Raw genomic sequence first — 13,462 nt, 5'->3', positions numbered from 1 at the left:
TCACAAGCAGCTCTCCTTATGGAAAAAAAAAATTGTGGAGTTCTAGCTCTTTCTAGCCACCCAGCATTGCATCAAAACCATTTAATTTGCTATTTAAAAACAACAGTGCAGAAGCTAGGATTTATAAATATGCTAGTATTGGTAAACCATTGTATTAGCCCCCAAGCTTCCCTTGGAAGATCAACAGCTTCAAATAACACAGTCTTTCTGGTAGATTGATATTCAATTACTTGAAAGGGACATAACAGAAAAAGGCTCCTGAAACTGTAAACTCAAAGTGCTTGAAGTAATGAAAACATTGTGGTTGCTTCCTGCCTTACAAAGAACTATACTCACAGCTAATTAATTCTCACCAGCAAGGCGAGCACGTTAGGCACAAACTTCTCTTTTTCCCACATATAACTAAAGAGAGGAGCAGCAGATCTTTGTTAACTTTCAGATTAAAAAAAAATAATCTGAGATTTCTTAGCTTCTAAGGAATGGGAAAAAAGCAGTGATAGGATCTGCATACCTTAGAAGTTGGACTTTTAGTTACATGTACGTGATGAAAACAGTATTTGTGGGTCTGCTTTCAAAGTAAGTGTTTTACTTCACTGGAATGTCCTTTTGGTATTTTGCAACATACACCACAATAATGACCTGCATAAATTTATCAGCAAGGAGGTTTTTTGTGCTTAGGTGTAATATTTATCAGGTAGGACTAAATCCATTGGTAAAGTTCAGAAAAGTGGAATGAACAAAACTTTTAAAATATTATCACATTATGAACTTTCCGAGTCTCCCTCTACAGTACCATTTTCCAATGTGGAAGTGTTTTATGCTAATTTAAGAAAGCCTCAGAACTACTGAAGAGTGCTGACCTGTAGCAGCCAAACCTGTTTCATTTATAATACATAAAAGATCAGGATTTCCTTTTGCAGAAGCTATGCTGCTGAGTATGCAGCTGGGAATAGAATACTAGCTGATTAAGGTGTTGTTAAAAGACAAACTTAAACTTTCAGAAGTAGTTTAATTAGAGCTTAAAATTATTAGGCTGCAATGAAAAGCATAGTTATTATCCTGAAAAAAAAAAGATTTTTAAAATACATGAAATTAAGACAATTTCCCCCATGGCAAAACCTTGAGATTCTGAAGCACAATTTCTGTTTTACTCATTAGCTTATCACATCTTTGGTCAGAAAACCTGTTGCTCGCAATTGAGCAAATTGTCAAATACAAAGATTAGCCTGAGATATAATCAGTGAAATTGAAAAGTGGAGAGAGTAGCTAATACAACAAATCTGGCAGAGATACTTCAGATATAAAGATAATACCTTTTAATATTTTCTGTCTCATGAACAGTGGATTTAATTGAGAATAACATCACTTGATGCTATCAGTTATTTTCAATAACTTGGAAAACACCTTCTTATTTAAGAGCAAGATTTAACCATCAGGGATTAAGGTGAACATTATGGAGTAAATATGTGCACTTTTGCAGCAAAGCACAATGGAGAAGGCTGATACCAGCTAGCAGAATCAGCAGGCCAGAGAAGATACACCTTGGATACTTGTGTGTCCTCAGCAAACCACAAACTTGTAAAATGCTCAAATTTATTCTTAACTTTTGTATCTTTGTAAAATATCCCCATTTTAATAATTTCCACGGAAGTAACTTCTTGTTGGAACTTCACTACATATGGAAGGAACAAAATGCCTGCAACACATTCAAGTTTACAGTAGGTGCTAGAGAAAAATAACACTGCAATTGCAAATCCATTAGGGATTTTTTTTTTGCCAGTTTCTAATTTGTTGCCAGATTTGTCATTAACTTGTGTTTTGTATTAGTACCAAAATACAGTGACACTTCAAATCCACTAGAGCAATTTGTTAAAAACTGCATTTTGGGACATTTGTCAAATCTAAGGTTGAATAACTGACATTTCTCAACATTAACCTCTAAAATACAGAAGCAAAACAAGTTTAATTCAGCATAATTCTATATCGAAAATTTAAAAAGGGCCTCTGACGTTGTCTGAAACAGAAACTTTCTTCAGCACCAAGGAAGTTTATGTTTGCTAGGAAGTTGGTTTTTCTGAGATTAGACCTTGGTCAGCATTTTAGTTGCCCCTGATGGTGGTTCAGGATAATCAGCTACTTAAGATTGACGTTTTGAACATCACTCTTAAGCAGCAAAGATCCAACATGGCCCTCCTGAGTTTTTATGTATCAGGATGTTGATATATTCCACATCCATATGATATATAACACATGCATGTATATACTATACATAGTACACATATATACACACACACCATGTTTAAATAAATATATATAGTGCACCTACGAGGGCCAAAAATCTTTTGCAGCTATTCTTGTCAGTTAAGGTACAAGCACAATCATCAGAATTCAACTACCAAGAATGGGGTATGCCAAAACTAAAATATAGTCTGACACAATAATTGTGCTTTTACCATTCTTACATTTAATAGTGCAAAAAGAAAAAAAAAAAGTCAGTAGTTTACTATTTAAAATATTCCTAATTCTAAAAATATTTCTGTTTGCAACTAGAAAACGCAGCAGCTGTTTTGCTAAAACATGAGGTAAAATACCGAGGCCAAATTATAATGTTAATACTATTTTTGTGGAACTGAGTTATCATTTTGTCATTCATACAACTGAAAGAAAAAAGCTTTAAAAGATTTTTTGCCAAGCATATTGGCAGCATACATGAAACAAAGATAGTAAGTCCATTTGGAGCTCAAGCTGTACAGAAGTCAATGTGTGCTAGTAAGTCTCTGTGCTGGCTCGTTGGATATGGCACTTTACATCTGGGACACTCGAGAAAACTTTCATCAAGGCAGCTGGAATGTTTGAGGGGAGGACTGCTGTCATATGTGGTCAGTTTCTTGTCAAATACAGCTTGCAAATCTTCTTGTGAGTCCGTATGTCCAGGTTCCCGGAGTTTCTGGAAAAGGAGGAGCTTCACTGTAAGACTGGGGCATGCATGCACTGATCAAATATGGTAGGAAAACACATGATGGCACACAAGCCTTGGGTGTGTTACAGCACTAAGGACTGTGCGCTGTTCACCAGCAACAAGTCTGAGTGGAAGCACATTGCAGCTTTGTCATGGTGCAACAGACAAAACTGGGTCACACACTGTGATACAAAATACAGAGTGTTCCCTGCTCAGCACCGTGACTGTTCTGGAGCTCCTGCTGCAGTGCTCCTGCTCCGTGCTAGCTGGAGAGAAAAGCAGTGCCTGCCTGCCTGGCACCAGGTTCTGCACCTTGGGGAAGCAGACATAAAAGGATGGAGGGACACTTACTCAGTGCTTGAAATAAGATCCCAAAGCAAGAAGATGTACGTTTATGCAAACTCCCTGACTAAATTCAGCTGCAATTCAGTACATACACCTTATTCAGTACATACCAGAGGTTCCAGGCGGGTTATTTTCTCCTTGGCCTTGCGCAACTCTTTAAGAACATGGTTCAACTCATGCTTCAAGTTCTGGCGATCAAGCTTTCCATTCTCTAAGTCTGTGGTGCATATCTGGATCTGGCAGCCCAACAAAGTGAAAAATTAAAGTCAAAGTTAGTACAAATTGGGAGGAATGTTTCCCACTTACATATTTAAAGTAAGTATTGCTCTGCAATAGCATCTTAAAATGGGATTAAAAGGAAAATTTAAATGAAAAATTAAAAGTTGCTGTTGCTTTCATTACAGTGAAATTCACACATGCCCAGTTATTAAAATCTCCCTTAGCAGAGGTGCAGTTTAAAGTTACTTGGGTTGGAGAGTGTTTCAATTTCAAAGAAAGAAAATAGAAAATACGGCAATGCAACTATTTTTATAACTATAGGAAAAATATATTACAAAACTTTAATTATGTGATTAGTTTTAGGCTGTTTCCTGTGGCTGATCTGAGGCTTTACCTGTTGAACAAGTGATTGTGGAGAAAACAGCATCAGGTTTGATCATACCCTTTTATCAGTACAAGGTTACAGATCTTCCTCCTGACAGGTGTGTCAAAATTTTTGAAAGCATCAAGAGATAATGCATGGCTGAATATTCATGGCTAGCATTACTTTATTTAATATACTCATCATTCTTGAATGTGAAGTTAGTCTAGAAGGACTTTATGCTTGACACAGATTAAATATCAGCACTTCAGCACATAATTGTGTACCTGTTGTTCCAACAAAGTTATTCTTGTGTGTTCTGCCTCCTGTCTGGCCAAAGACTTACGAAGAAGTTGCACCTACAAGGCAGATGAACACTTGTAACAAAAAACTTCCACATACAACAGTTAATAAGCTTAAAAAGAATTCATTTATAATGGGATGGAAGCAAACTCTTACATTCCAATGCCAACAGAAAATGTATACCCGTTATGCAAGAACCAAACTCAATTCAAATCACTACTTCCCCAAGGAAAACCCTAGTGAGAAATTATTATTGCATGAAAAAGGGGAATGCAGGATGATGTTATTGTTAAAAAAAAGAAACCAAAAACTGAAGCCTCCTAGGTGATCGCCAGGATGCTGACAAAAATATACTCACAAAACCTATGTTTGCACTAACATGATATGATGTTAATAAAAACAAACAATGCAATTTTTTTTTAATATACGAGAACAAATTTAAGGGTCAGAACATATTATATTCTAATCATTAAGTAAATGCATACATTAAAATATCCTTCGCTTTCAGCACGTATCAGCTTTTATGATAATGCTGTTGTTCAGCTACAAAAAATGAAATGAAATGAAATGAAATGAAATGAAATGAAATGAAATTAAATTAAATGAACATCTTTTGATCATTATTAACCAGTGAGAACCAGCCTGTCTTTGGAGAGTTCAGCTCTTGTTCTGGTTTTGGCCTACTTTAGTGCCTAGTAAATTTTATTCTCTTATTTCAAATAAGCTGTATTTTAGCTGCCAGGTGACAGAAAAAATTAGTGGTATTCCACAGTTTGGAGCACAAGATAAAATGAGTTTTTAGCTTTCCTGTTCTCATTTACTATTAGTCTCAAGGATGAACTACATTAGAATCAATTCAATATTTTCTCCCTTCTCTTTTGTGTCCCTTAAGACCAGGGAAATAAAGAAGTTTCTTGTTTAAACAATTTAGTTTTAACCACAAGGACATGAGTCTAGATTTATGTAAAGAACAGTTACCAGAGAGAGGGATGGTCCATTCTGATTAACTATGAATTTTCATCTCTCTTGATTCTTTGCTGATGATCTCAAACCTCCAAATCCATCCACTTACCTGACATAAAAGATCCTCAGACTTTCCTTTTTCTTCTCTGAGCTGTTCTTTGATAGTTTCATTTTCTTGCTTTAGTCTTTGTGCTTTCTCTTTAATTTTATTTTCATTTTCCTGAGTCCTCATTTCAGCAACTCGTTGTGACTGCAGTAAGGCATTTAAACCCATCATTTCCCTTTGTGTTTCTTCATATGTCTTTTTGAGTTCATGAAGTTCAGATTTCAGCTGGGTTATAGTGCGCCTTTCAGTCTCAGGATCTCTCCTAGCAGTTAGTAACGGCTGGTCGTAGTATTCTTGCTTTTCCTCTTGTTGATGACCTTAATGAGTCAGAAATAATTGAGTTAGTAATGTGAAAAAAACCCCTCCACTTAAAAGCAGAGCACTAAATCTTTAACAGCATTTTAAGGCTTTTTAATAGAAATTGACATAGTAGGCTATTGCACAGCTCAGATTAAAACTAAACTTTGGTTGAAACAGCTTTCAGTATTTATAATACATTAAGTCCCCTTACCAATACACTTACTGGAAAACACAGTTCTGCTAGGGCCTCATGCATTATACTGACACATGGGAGTGTGACCCAAAGGCACTGGATTCCTACTTCCACTTCTAGGCTCTATAGCCAAGCTGCTGGCATTTCTCCCTCCCCAGACATACCCTTGGGGATGTGATGGATTCTACCTCAACCTTGTTGACCAAAGCCCGACCTTCCACTGTCTTCTGCAGACCATCTTTTCCAAATAGTATGCCATAATTTACTTCTAAATAGCAAATACAAAGCACTAGAATAGTTCTTTTGATTAAAAATGCTTGCTTCGTGGGTAGCAACTATTACTTAAACCAGGGTTTGAAAATTTCTGCTTGTTGACCCAAGAAAAGTTTAATAAGTAGGAAAAAATTAAGAGGCAGACTGCAAAAACTCAGGAGCAATACAAAGTATATCTGGGAGCAGAATGAGGGATGCAGAGTTCATGGGCTTTGCTGATTTTTGGCACTGTAAGTTTTGTGACTTTGATACTTTTCCTATTGAAGACTTCCACTAATTCTTCAAAGTGTAATTTACTAGGGAGTGTTTCCTGCTTGACTGTTCTCCCTTCCCTCAGCTATGAGCTAAGCCCTACCTTCTCATTAGCAATACTCCTTTATAGAGCCATGACATCCTCAGAAACAGGCCAAGTTTTTCCTTGGAAAAAGTTTTCATATGTAGTTTCAACTTGTATAGCTAAGTTCTTAGAAACTTGGATTTCTGCAACTTCCTAGCTGCTCGAAGAGAAGAACTTTCTTACACCCTGACTTCAACTCTCTTGGCTGCTGTTCTGGCAAAGCTTTGACTGCAGTAACTCTGAGGTACATTTCCTGGTGAGCTGGGTCTGCCTCCCTCTAAAAATACTGTTCATAGATTTCTGAACAGCACCAGAACAAGATTATGATGATATTTCACTGTTTTCCAGAAGGATTCAAACAATAGTACAGAAACCAAGCCACTGCCCATGAATTACTAATGGCAAGTTTGTGGGTATGCTCTTACTCCACATGATGCTAGTTTTGTTTAGTGAATTTACCTTGCAGGTCAGTTGCAGCACGTATGAAATTAATAATCTGGTAATAAGAAAAGCAAGTCAATGCCTTCTGGTTCTTCTGCTCAATATGATTTTAATTTTAGTAATACTGAGAGGGTGTGCCTTATTGAGGAACTGCACAGCAAGGAAATGAGCTGGAGGTGGCCAGATCCTTATTGTGAAACACTGCTTTGGAGAGGTGCCAAAACCTATCACAGGCTTTCTTGCCCTGTAGCAACTGTTCAGGTGAGTAAAGAACATGGCAATCTTGAGTCATTTTTATAATATTTATTTTGAAAAAAGTAAATTAAAAAAAATCTGATCCACACCTAGCTAATAAATCCTTAATGCTTCCATTATATCGGCTGAAAGTGTACTTTGAAGGATGGGAGATGTACATCTATTTGCCTCAACGCTTTCCACAAACAGAGAGGTTGCTAATAGAGTGTCAAGGCTGTTAAAAACCACCTTTGAAGTGGATAAGAACAGGAAGTACTGCTGGTCAAGTAACATAGCTAGATAACAGGAAGCAGAGAAATGTTATTTAACAAAGTTTTACCATTAAGCAGCCAAAGTGTTGAGAACAAAGTCTTGATTTTAAGTGTGCTACAATTCATTTTCTGAAAATTTATTCTATAGATAATTATGGTTTGGGTCACTTGTGGGGGTAAAAATACAGTTGATACCTTCTGAATTAGATTTAGATTCTTGCTGGCTAACTGTTTCTGCCTTCTGTTCAAGTTCAAAGATCCTTCCAAGCAATCCCCTGACATATGCTTCCCGTTGCTGGTCATACAGTAGCCACTGCTGGTTTTTCTCAAGAGCCTTCATAAAAAGAAACAGAAGAACAACAAAAAAGTCTCTGGTAATCAACCAGTTTTTAAAAGTATTTCTCTTATGTCTTCAAAATATTAGAAGTTACATATTAGACAGTTTAAAGATAAGCTAGTTAAGTCTGCTGCAAATTGTAGTAATCTGTACAATAAATAAATCAATCTATCTTCACTTGGAAAGTTAATTCAGGATGCTGAGCATAAGTTAAAACTGCTGCAGTAGGAAAATTACTTTAAGAACAAAGGCTTTCATGAGTCATGCCTAAATTATGAAGAATTAACTTTTCAATCTCAAATATAAAATAAAATATAAAAAAACAGACCTTGAAAATGGAATAAAATAAAACTATCATTGCAATTTAGTTTGTAAGAACAAGGACATGAACTTTGTAGCTGCTTGGCTTATAGACTTATTCAGCTTGGAAGGGACCTCAGGAGGTTTCTGATCCAACCTCATGCTATCCCAGGCAGTGTCAGGTTCCTAGAGGCTCCTGATTTGTCAGCAACCATTCTGATGTTCCAGGCAAGGTTCTTCAAAGGTGATGGAAATCTTAATTTTTTCTTCTGCAAGTTTTTGGATTTTTAAATTTAAATTATTGCCTTGTCAGAAAATAATCTTAGGGATTATATTTTAGAGAGAAACATACCCTCTGAGGTCCCATACTACCCAAAAATGTACATGATGATAATTTACATGCTTCTGCATCTCAACACAGATGGTATGTGCTTGAAATTTACAAGAAACTTACATCTTTCAATTGTCTTTCAACTTCAGTGCTGTTTGTTGCAGCTTCCTGAGGACAAAGAACAACTTGTTAGTGTTGTTTCAAACAGATGGCTGAAACAGCAAAGCTACTCCTGTACAACTACTAATCTCACATAAATAGCATAAGAATATTTTAAAAATTAAAACAGATGCATTTAAAAATTAAAACAGATAATTCCTTTTGTGTTTAAAGACCTTTATAGTTGATGGTTGGGGTTCTTTTTGAAGAATTCAAGTTATGTAGACAGCCATTTTGTATATTTAAAATAGACTCTTCTGCAAAATATGGGACAAATATTTACATGGAATTTATTCCATAAGTCTGCAACTCATAGTTACTTTAAAACATTTCCTAAGGAAACCATAATGTATTTTCTGCTGAAGTGCTGTCTTGGAAGTCCTGAAGGGTGTTCTGCCAAGAGCTTTTGTTTCTCAAAAGGGGATTATTTAAGTACATAAGGAGAGGTAAATGTTTCTTCTATTTTTGTATCCTCATACGTATGACAATGCCCCAGACATACAGGAGTTGTTGGGGAGAGCCAGAGACCTCGATGCCTCCCTGGGATTCGGGAAGACTGTAAACATCTGGAAAATTGTGCAGGCCTGTCTGGAAGCACAAGGACAAACTGCCTGCTTTTCTGAGACCTGATCCCCAGTACACTGAGTATGACTTATGCACATGTATGAGTGAGAGAGTTCTTGAGACCCATCTAAAACTGGATTGATTAATTAATTAATTAATAAAATACAGAATTTTGAATGTAATTATTAAACGCTTCCTACTAAAAATAGGATTGAGACACTGAACTGGTTTCTATGAACATCACGGTCCTGCCTCAGTTGAAATGTTCCCAAAATTGTGTCATAAAACTGTTGTTTCCATTTCAGAGCTTGTATGCCACCTAGCAGTTTCTAGCAGCATTGCTAGACTTGTTTTCAAGTTCTCCAAGACATCCAGTCAAAACATCAATGTTCTCTGTTGATGAATCAGTTAAAAATTTAAAAGAAAACTATGGTTTTAAAGTAATACATATGTTGGTGGCTTATTGATAAAAATATTGTGAAAATCTGTTAACTGAATATACATTTTAACACCTCTAATGAAGTTTGAAGTGTGTTAAAACTTAAAATAAATAGGTTGCATTTAAAGTGGCATTTCTCAATGAACTGCATTATTAGAAGTACTATATATATGCATGTGTTATCATTCAAAAGCAGTAGATGAAGATATTCTCATACATATTTGGCTATAGCAGAATTTCTAGAAATTGCTTAACTCCCATGTAGAGTGCAGGGAACCAGCACCATCTGCAGGTCAAAAGCTGGAAAAGAAAACTTACAGCCACCTATTTTTAGGTACCTGTGCCTAAACAACTTCCCTGTGCTGCTCTGAGATACTACTGCATTTTCCAAAGAACATTAGAATGGGGCAGGGGAAGGGAAAAACAACTGTAGAATCCTTATTGGACTTGTAAACACTGCCCAGGATTGGCACCATACCTATGGACCACTTCACATGAGAGGAGAAACTCATGATTCCTGTCCCATCCTGTGTCACATTGAAGAATTTACCATGTGTGATGCCATAGAAAGTAAAGATGGTTAGTTTTAACAATTGAGACACAAATGTGGATTCATAAGAGCAGAGAGAAGAAAGATATTCTCCTGACTGAAGCTGAATTAGGTGAGGAGCTTAGTTTGTCTTTGTTAGTGGCCCATGTCTCTTATCACTGCTGCCTTCTCACTCTGTTCACTGAGCACACAAGTCTGAGAAGGGCACAGTGCCTGCCTAAGCAACAGTGGATCATCCCATGCAGTATCACAGATCACACTACCTGTGTGTGAACTTGAACAAGGGACCTTGCAATACAGCAGGAGAGAATTCCCTCCCCAGCTGTGTTGCCTGAAGTGTGTTTGACTTTTCCTCATTTAGAGTTCAATCTGGATACCATTTTGCTTCATACAAGAATATTTCAGCATGCAACAGAGCTTGTAAGAAAATTTAAAAACCACCCTATTTTATAACAGGTATTGGTGCTTAGTAGGCACAAATTCCAATTTGCAATTGAAATATTTCTTCAGTGCTTACCTGGGATGCCTGAGAAGTACTACTGGCTTTGTTCTCAAGTTCAGAGCATTTTGCCATGGTTGCAGATAAATTACATTTTAACCGGTTAATTTCTTCTGATAGAGAACAAAGTAACTGTTCTCTCCTTTCTGCTTCCTTTGTTTTTTCCTCTAGTTGATTTTGTAGTAAGGAGACTTCACTATTCTTGGTTTTCGATCTCAGCTTGTCTTTCAGGGTTTGGATTTCTCTGTCCTTCTCTCCAAGAAGATGGTTGTATTTTTCTTTTTCTTTCTCAAGAGAAAGTATTTTCTAAATGAAACAGAATAAAGGAGTAAGTGTTAGTCTATGCATCAAATGCTTTAGCAATTTTACAGCAGTTTGAGAGGAGCAGCAGGGTCTAGTGGAAGGTGTCCCAGCCCATGGCAGAGGGGTTAGAACTAGGTGATCTTTTAGGTCTTTTCCTACCCAACCCATTCTGTGACCTTGTGATTCTATGATGCTCACTTTCAAAGTTCTCTGTTAGCTGAGAACATAACTTTTAACTCAAGGCAAACAGTACTGGAGCAATCATCTGTAATATTTCAAGTGATAGTAAAACCAGTCTGAAATAGACGAAACAAAGACAGAATGCAGAGAACCAAGTTTCACAGGCTTGGTAGGTACTTAGTTTTGCATTTGAATAAAGATCACTACAGTATTTGAGCCTTAAAAGCAGTACAAGAACTCCAAAACACTCCAGCAAAGAGGTTGGTGCTACATTTCTTAGTGTATTTCTTAGCGTATTTCTTAGCGTATTTGGTAGCTTTTAGGAAGCAGCAAACAACGACCTTTTTGCAAACGACGTGACAGTGAGTTACAAGACTTAAAATAAAGCATTCAGAAGGATCCTGTTTTCCATATTATCTGGCCCTGTAGTTTCAAAATGTGCTTTAGTAGATATTTTCAACACGCACTCTTTTTCCAGTAGGCCCTCAGCAGAGGTAATCATCACCCAGAATTAGTCCTGCATTTTCGATGCCATGGAGATCTGCATGAACTTCAGATGCGATAGCACTTAATTCTGCTGAGAAAGACTGATGATGAAATCCTGCATGTTGAGATCAAGTCATTAGAAAGAGAAACTGAAGGTGAATTTGAGAGAGCCTCATTTAGGGAGTGGTTGAACACCACTGCTCACTAATTTAAATAGTGACACCAAAGAGTATCCAGTATATCAAACACAATGGTGATTTTCCACCTGTTTTTCCGAGCTTATAGGAAACCACTATTAAGTAACCAACACCAAGCAAACAACAAACATCAACAGACTCAGCAAATACACTGAGGAATTTAGCCAAAGCTGTGCATGAGCTGCCCAGCCATAGCTCATCCTTGCCTTAGGACTTGTCAACTGACGTTGTGGCACAGGCACATGACAAGCCCTTTTGTTAAAAAAAAAGCAGCCTAGAAATATTAGTATGCCTAGTCGCCATTGGTTGTCTCCATTTCTAGAGTCTATCTAAAGTGTCCCCGTCCTTCTGGGAAGCCTGACAGCTTGTGACTAGGTCACCTATTAAGTCTTGAACGTCTCTCTTTGCAACCACAGGTTTACCTCGAGTGGAACAGTCATACAGACACACAGATGCTTCGATACCTCGCAGTGCCTTAGTTTCTGCTCTTCAGCTGCAATGGAAGAATAATGTAGCGGCCTGATTACAATTTCATTTACCTATAGCTGAGTGGAAGCTCAACAATGCCATTCAAACAAAGACTCTGCAATTTTTGGCATGTTCTTAATCAAATCTTTGCAAATGTACAGTTCTTTGCAGGAAGTGCTTAAAATACTTCTCTGAGACGTGTCCTATTGCAGACATGAGGACAGATCTTAGTGGACTAACTGGCACCTCTGGCAGCAAGCCTTTGTATTTAGCAGCCTTGTCAGGGTGTGATTTTACGAGCTCAGCTGTCACTGAAAAGTATCTGAGAATGAAAGTGTGGATCTAAAAGTTTGTCTAAACTGCCTAACACTACCAAAGCAGTCGAGACATCAGAAGTTTTGAGAGGAAAGGTGGGGCTCCTGCTCCCGAGGCCGAGAGCCGTATCCGTTGGGCACGGCCCGCGCTGGCCCGGGGAGCGCCCGGCTCACCTGCAGGAGCCCGCTCCTCTCCGGCTCCGTCATTCTGCCTTTGTCCGTGGCCGCATCCTCCATGGATTTTCGCCGGGCAGCGCCCTCCCGCTCGCCCTTCTCGAGCCCGCTGCCAGCTCTGGAGCCGCCCGACTTTAGGCCCCCCTTGCCAATAATTCGATCTATGGCGGTCTTGGCGATCATCTTTAGGCGCCTGTACAAACCAAACGAGGCGCTACGGAACAGCGATCCCTTCCAGGGGGCAGGACAAGGCTTCCGACGGCTGGAGTCGAGCGCAGGCTGCGGGGACCTTCCCGGATCCCGCGGGGCTCCGGGGGCCCGGCCCCAGCCCCGGCCCCGGCCCGTGCCGCTTCCGGGAGTTTGAATCCCGCGGCTCGGGGCCGTCACTTCCGGGCTCTGCGGAAGGTCCCCGCGGGGCGGAGGCGGCGGGGCCGTGTCCCCTCGTGTCGCCGCCCCTGGTGTCCCCGCCCGGCCGGGGCCGTGCCCGGTGTTTGTTCGGCGCGGCTCCCCGGCGGGCGGCAGCGGCGGGGCTCGGGACGGGTCTGCAGGGCCCGCTCGCTGCTGTGTCGTACCTGTGTCTGTGTCCTCGTTCCTCCCTGCACACGTGTGGGTTTCTTCTCCAGAAATGCTCTTCATCTACCCCAAATCTAATAATTTTAGAAATTACAAAGAAAGCTAGGATAGGTCTCGTGTCCATGTAAAAGGAGGCTGAATTATGCTCAGTTGTGACTCATTTTGCTCCATCTTTCTGGGTTGCCGTCCCCTCTCTCCTTGGGGACACGTGTGGCACTGGCAGCGTGAACATCTCGGGTTTTTTATCTGTTCACAGCTGAGAAAACGCTGAGCACGGGGGAG

General features: G+C 39.1%; 1 protein-coding gene across 1 annotated transcript; it reads right to left on the bottom strand.

Annotated features, from left to right (window-relative positions):
* On the bottom strand, nucleotides 1-12,909 carry CEP55 (centrosomal protein 55). Its single transcript, XM_066191199.1, has 8 exons — nucleotides 12,608-12,909; nucleotides 10,504-10,791; nucleotides 8,398-8,442; nucleotides 7,502-7,640; nucleotides 5,260-5,573; nucleotides 4,172-4,243; nucleotides 3,415-3,540; nucleotides 1-2,947 (listed from the first exon to the last, which is right to left on the bottom strand). Exons 1-8 carry the CDS (start codon nucleotides 12,788-12,790, stop codon nucleotides 2,741-2,743), a joined length of 1,374 nt encoding a protein of 457 aa, XP_066047296.1. The 5' UTR covers nucleotides 12,791-12,909; the 3' UTR covers nucleotides 1-2,740.
* Between the last annotated feature and the right edge of the window lie 553 nt (nucleotides 12,910-13,462).

The sequence above is a fragment of the Chamaea fasciata genome, unplaced genomic scaffold (assembly GCF_029207755.1).
Source record: "Chamaea fasciata isolate MVZ Bird 193981 ecotype frontalis unplaced genomic scaffold, bChaFas1.0.hap1 SCAF_9, whole genome shotgun sequence".
Taxonomy (NCBI): domain Eukaryota; kingdom Metazoa; phylum Chordata; class Aves; order Passeriformes; family Sylviidae; genus Chamaea; species Chamaea fasciata.
Note: the sequence above shows the minus strand (reverse complement) of the source record. Positions and strands in the feature narration are given on the sequence as shown.

Excerpts from the sequence above, each read along its gene's own strand:
- CEP55 (XM_066191199.1), bottom strand. The coding sequence starts at position 12,790 with ATGATCGCCAAGACCGCCATAGATCGAATTATTGGCAAGGGGGGCCTA. Across the intron at positions 8,443-10,503 it reads GTACTTCTCAGGCATCCCAG|GAAGCTGCAACAAACAGCAC; the intron begins GTAAGCACTGAA and ends CTTTGTCCTCAG. Across the intron at positions 7,641-8,397 it reads TTGAAAGACAATTGAAAGAT|GCTCTTGAGAAAAACCAGCA; the intron begins GTAAGTTTCTTG and ends CTTTTTATGAAG.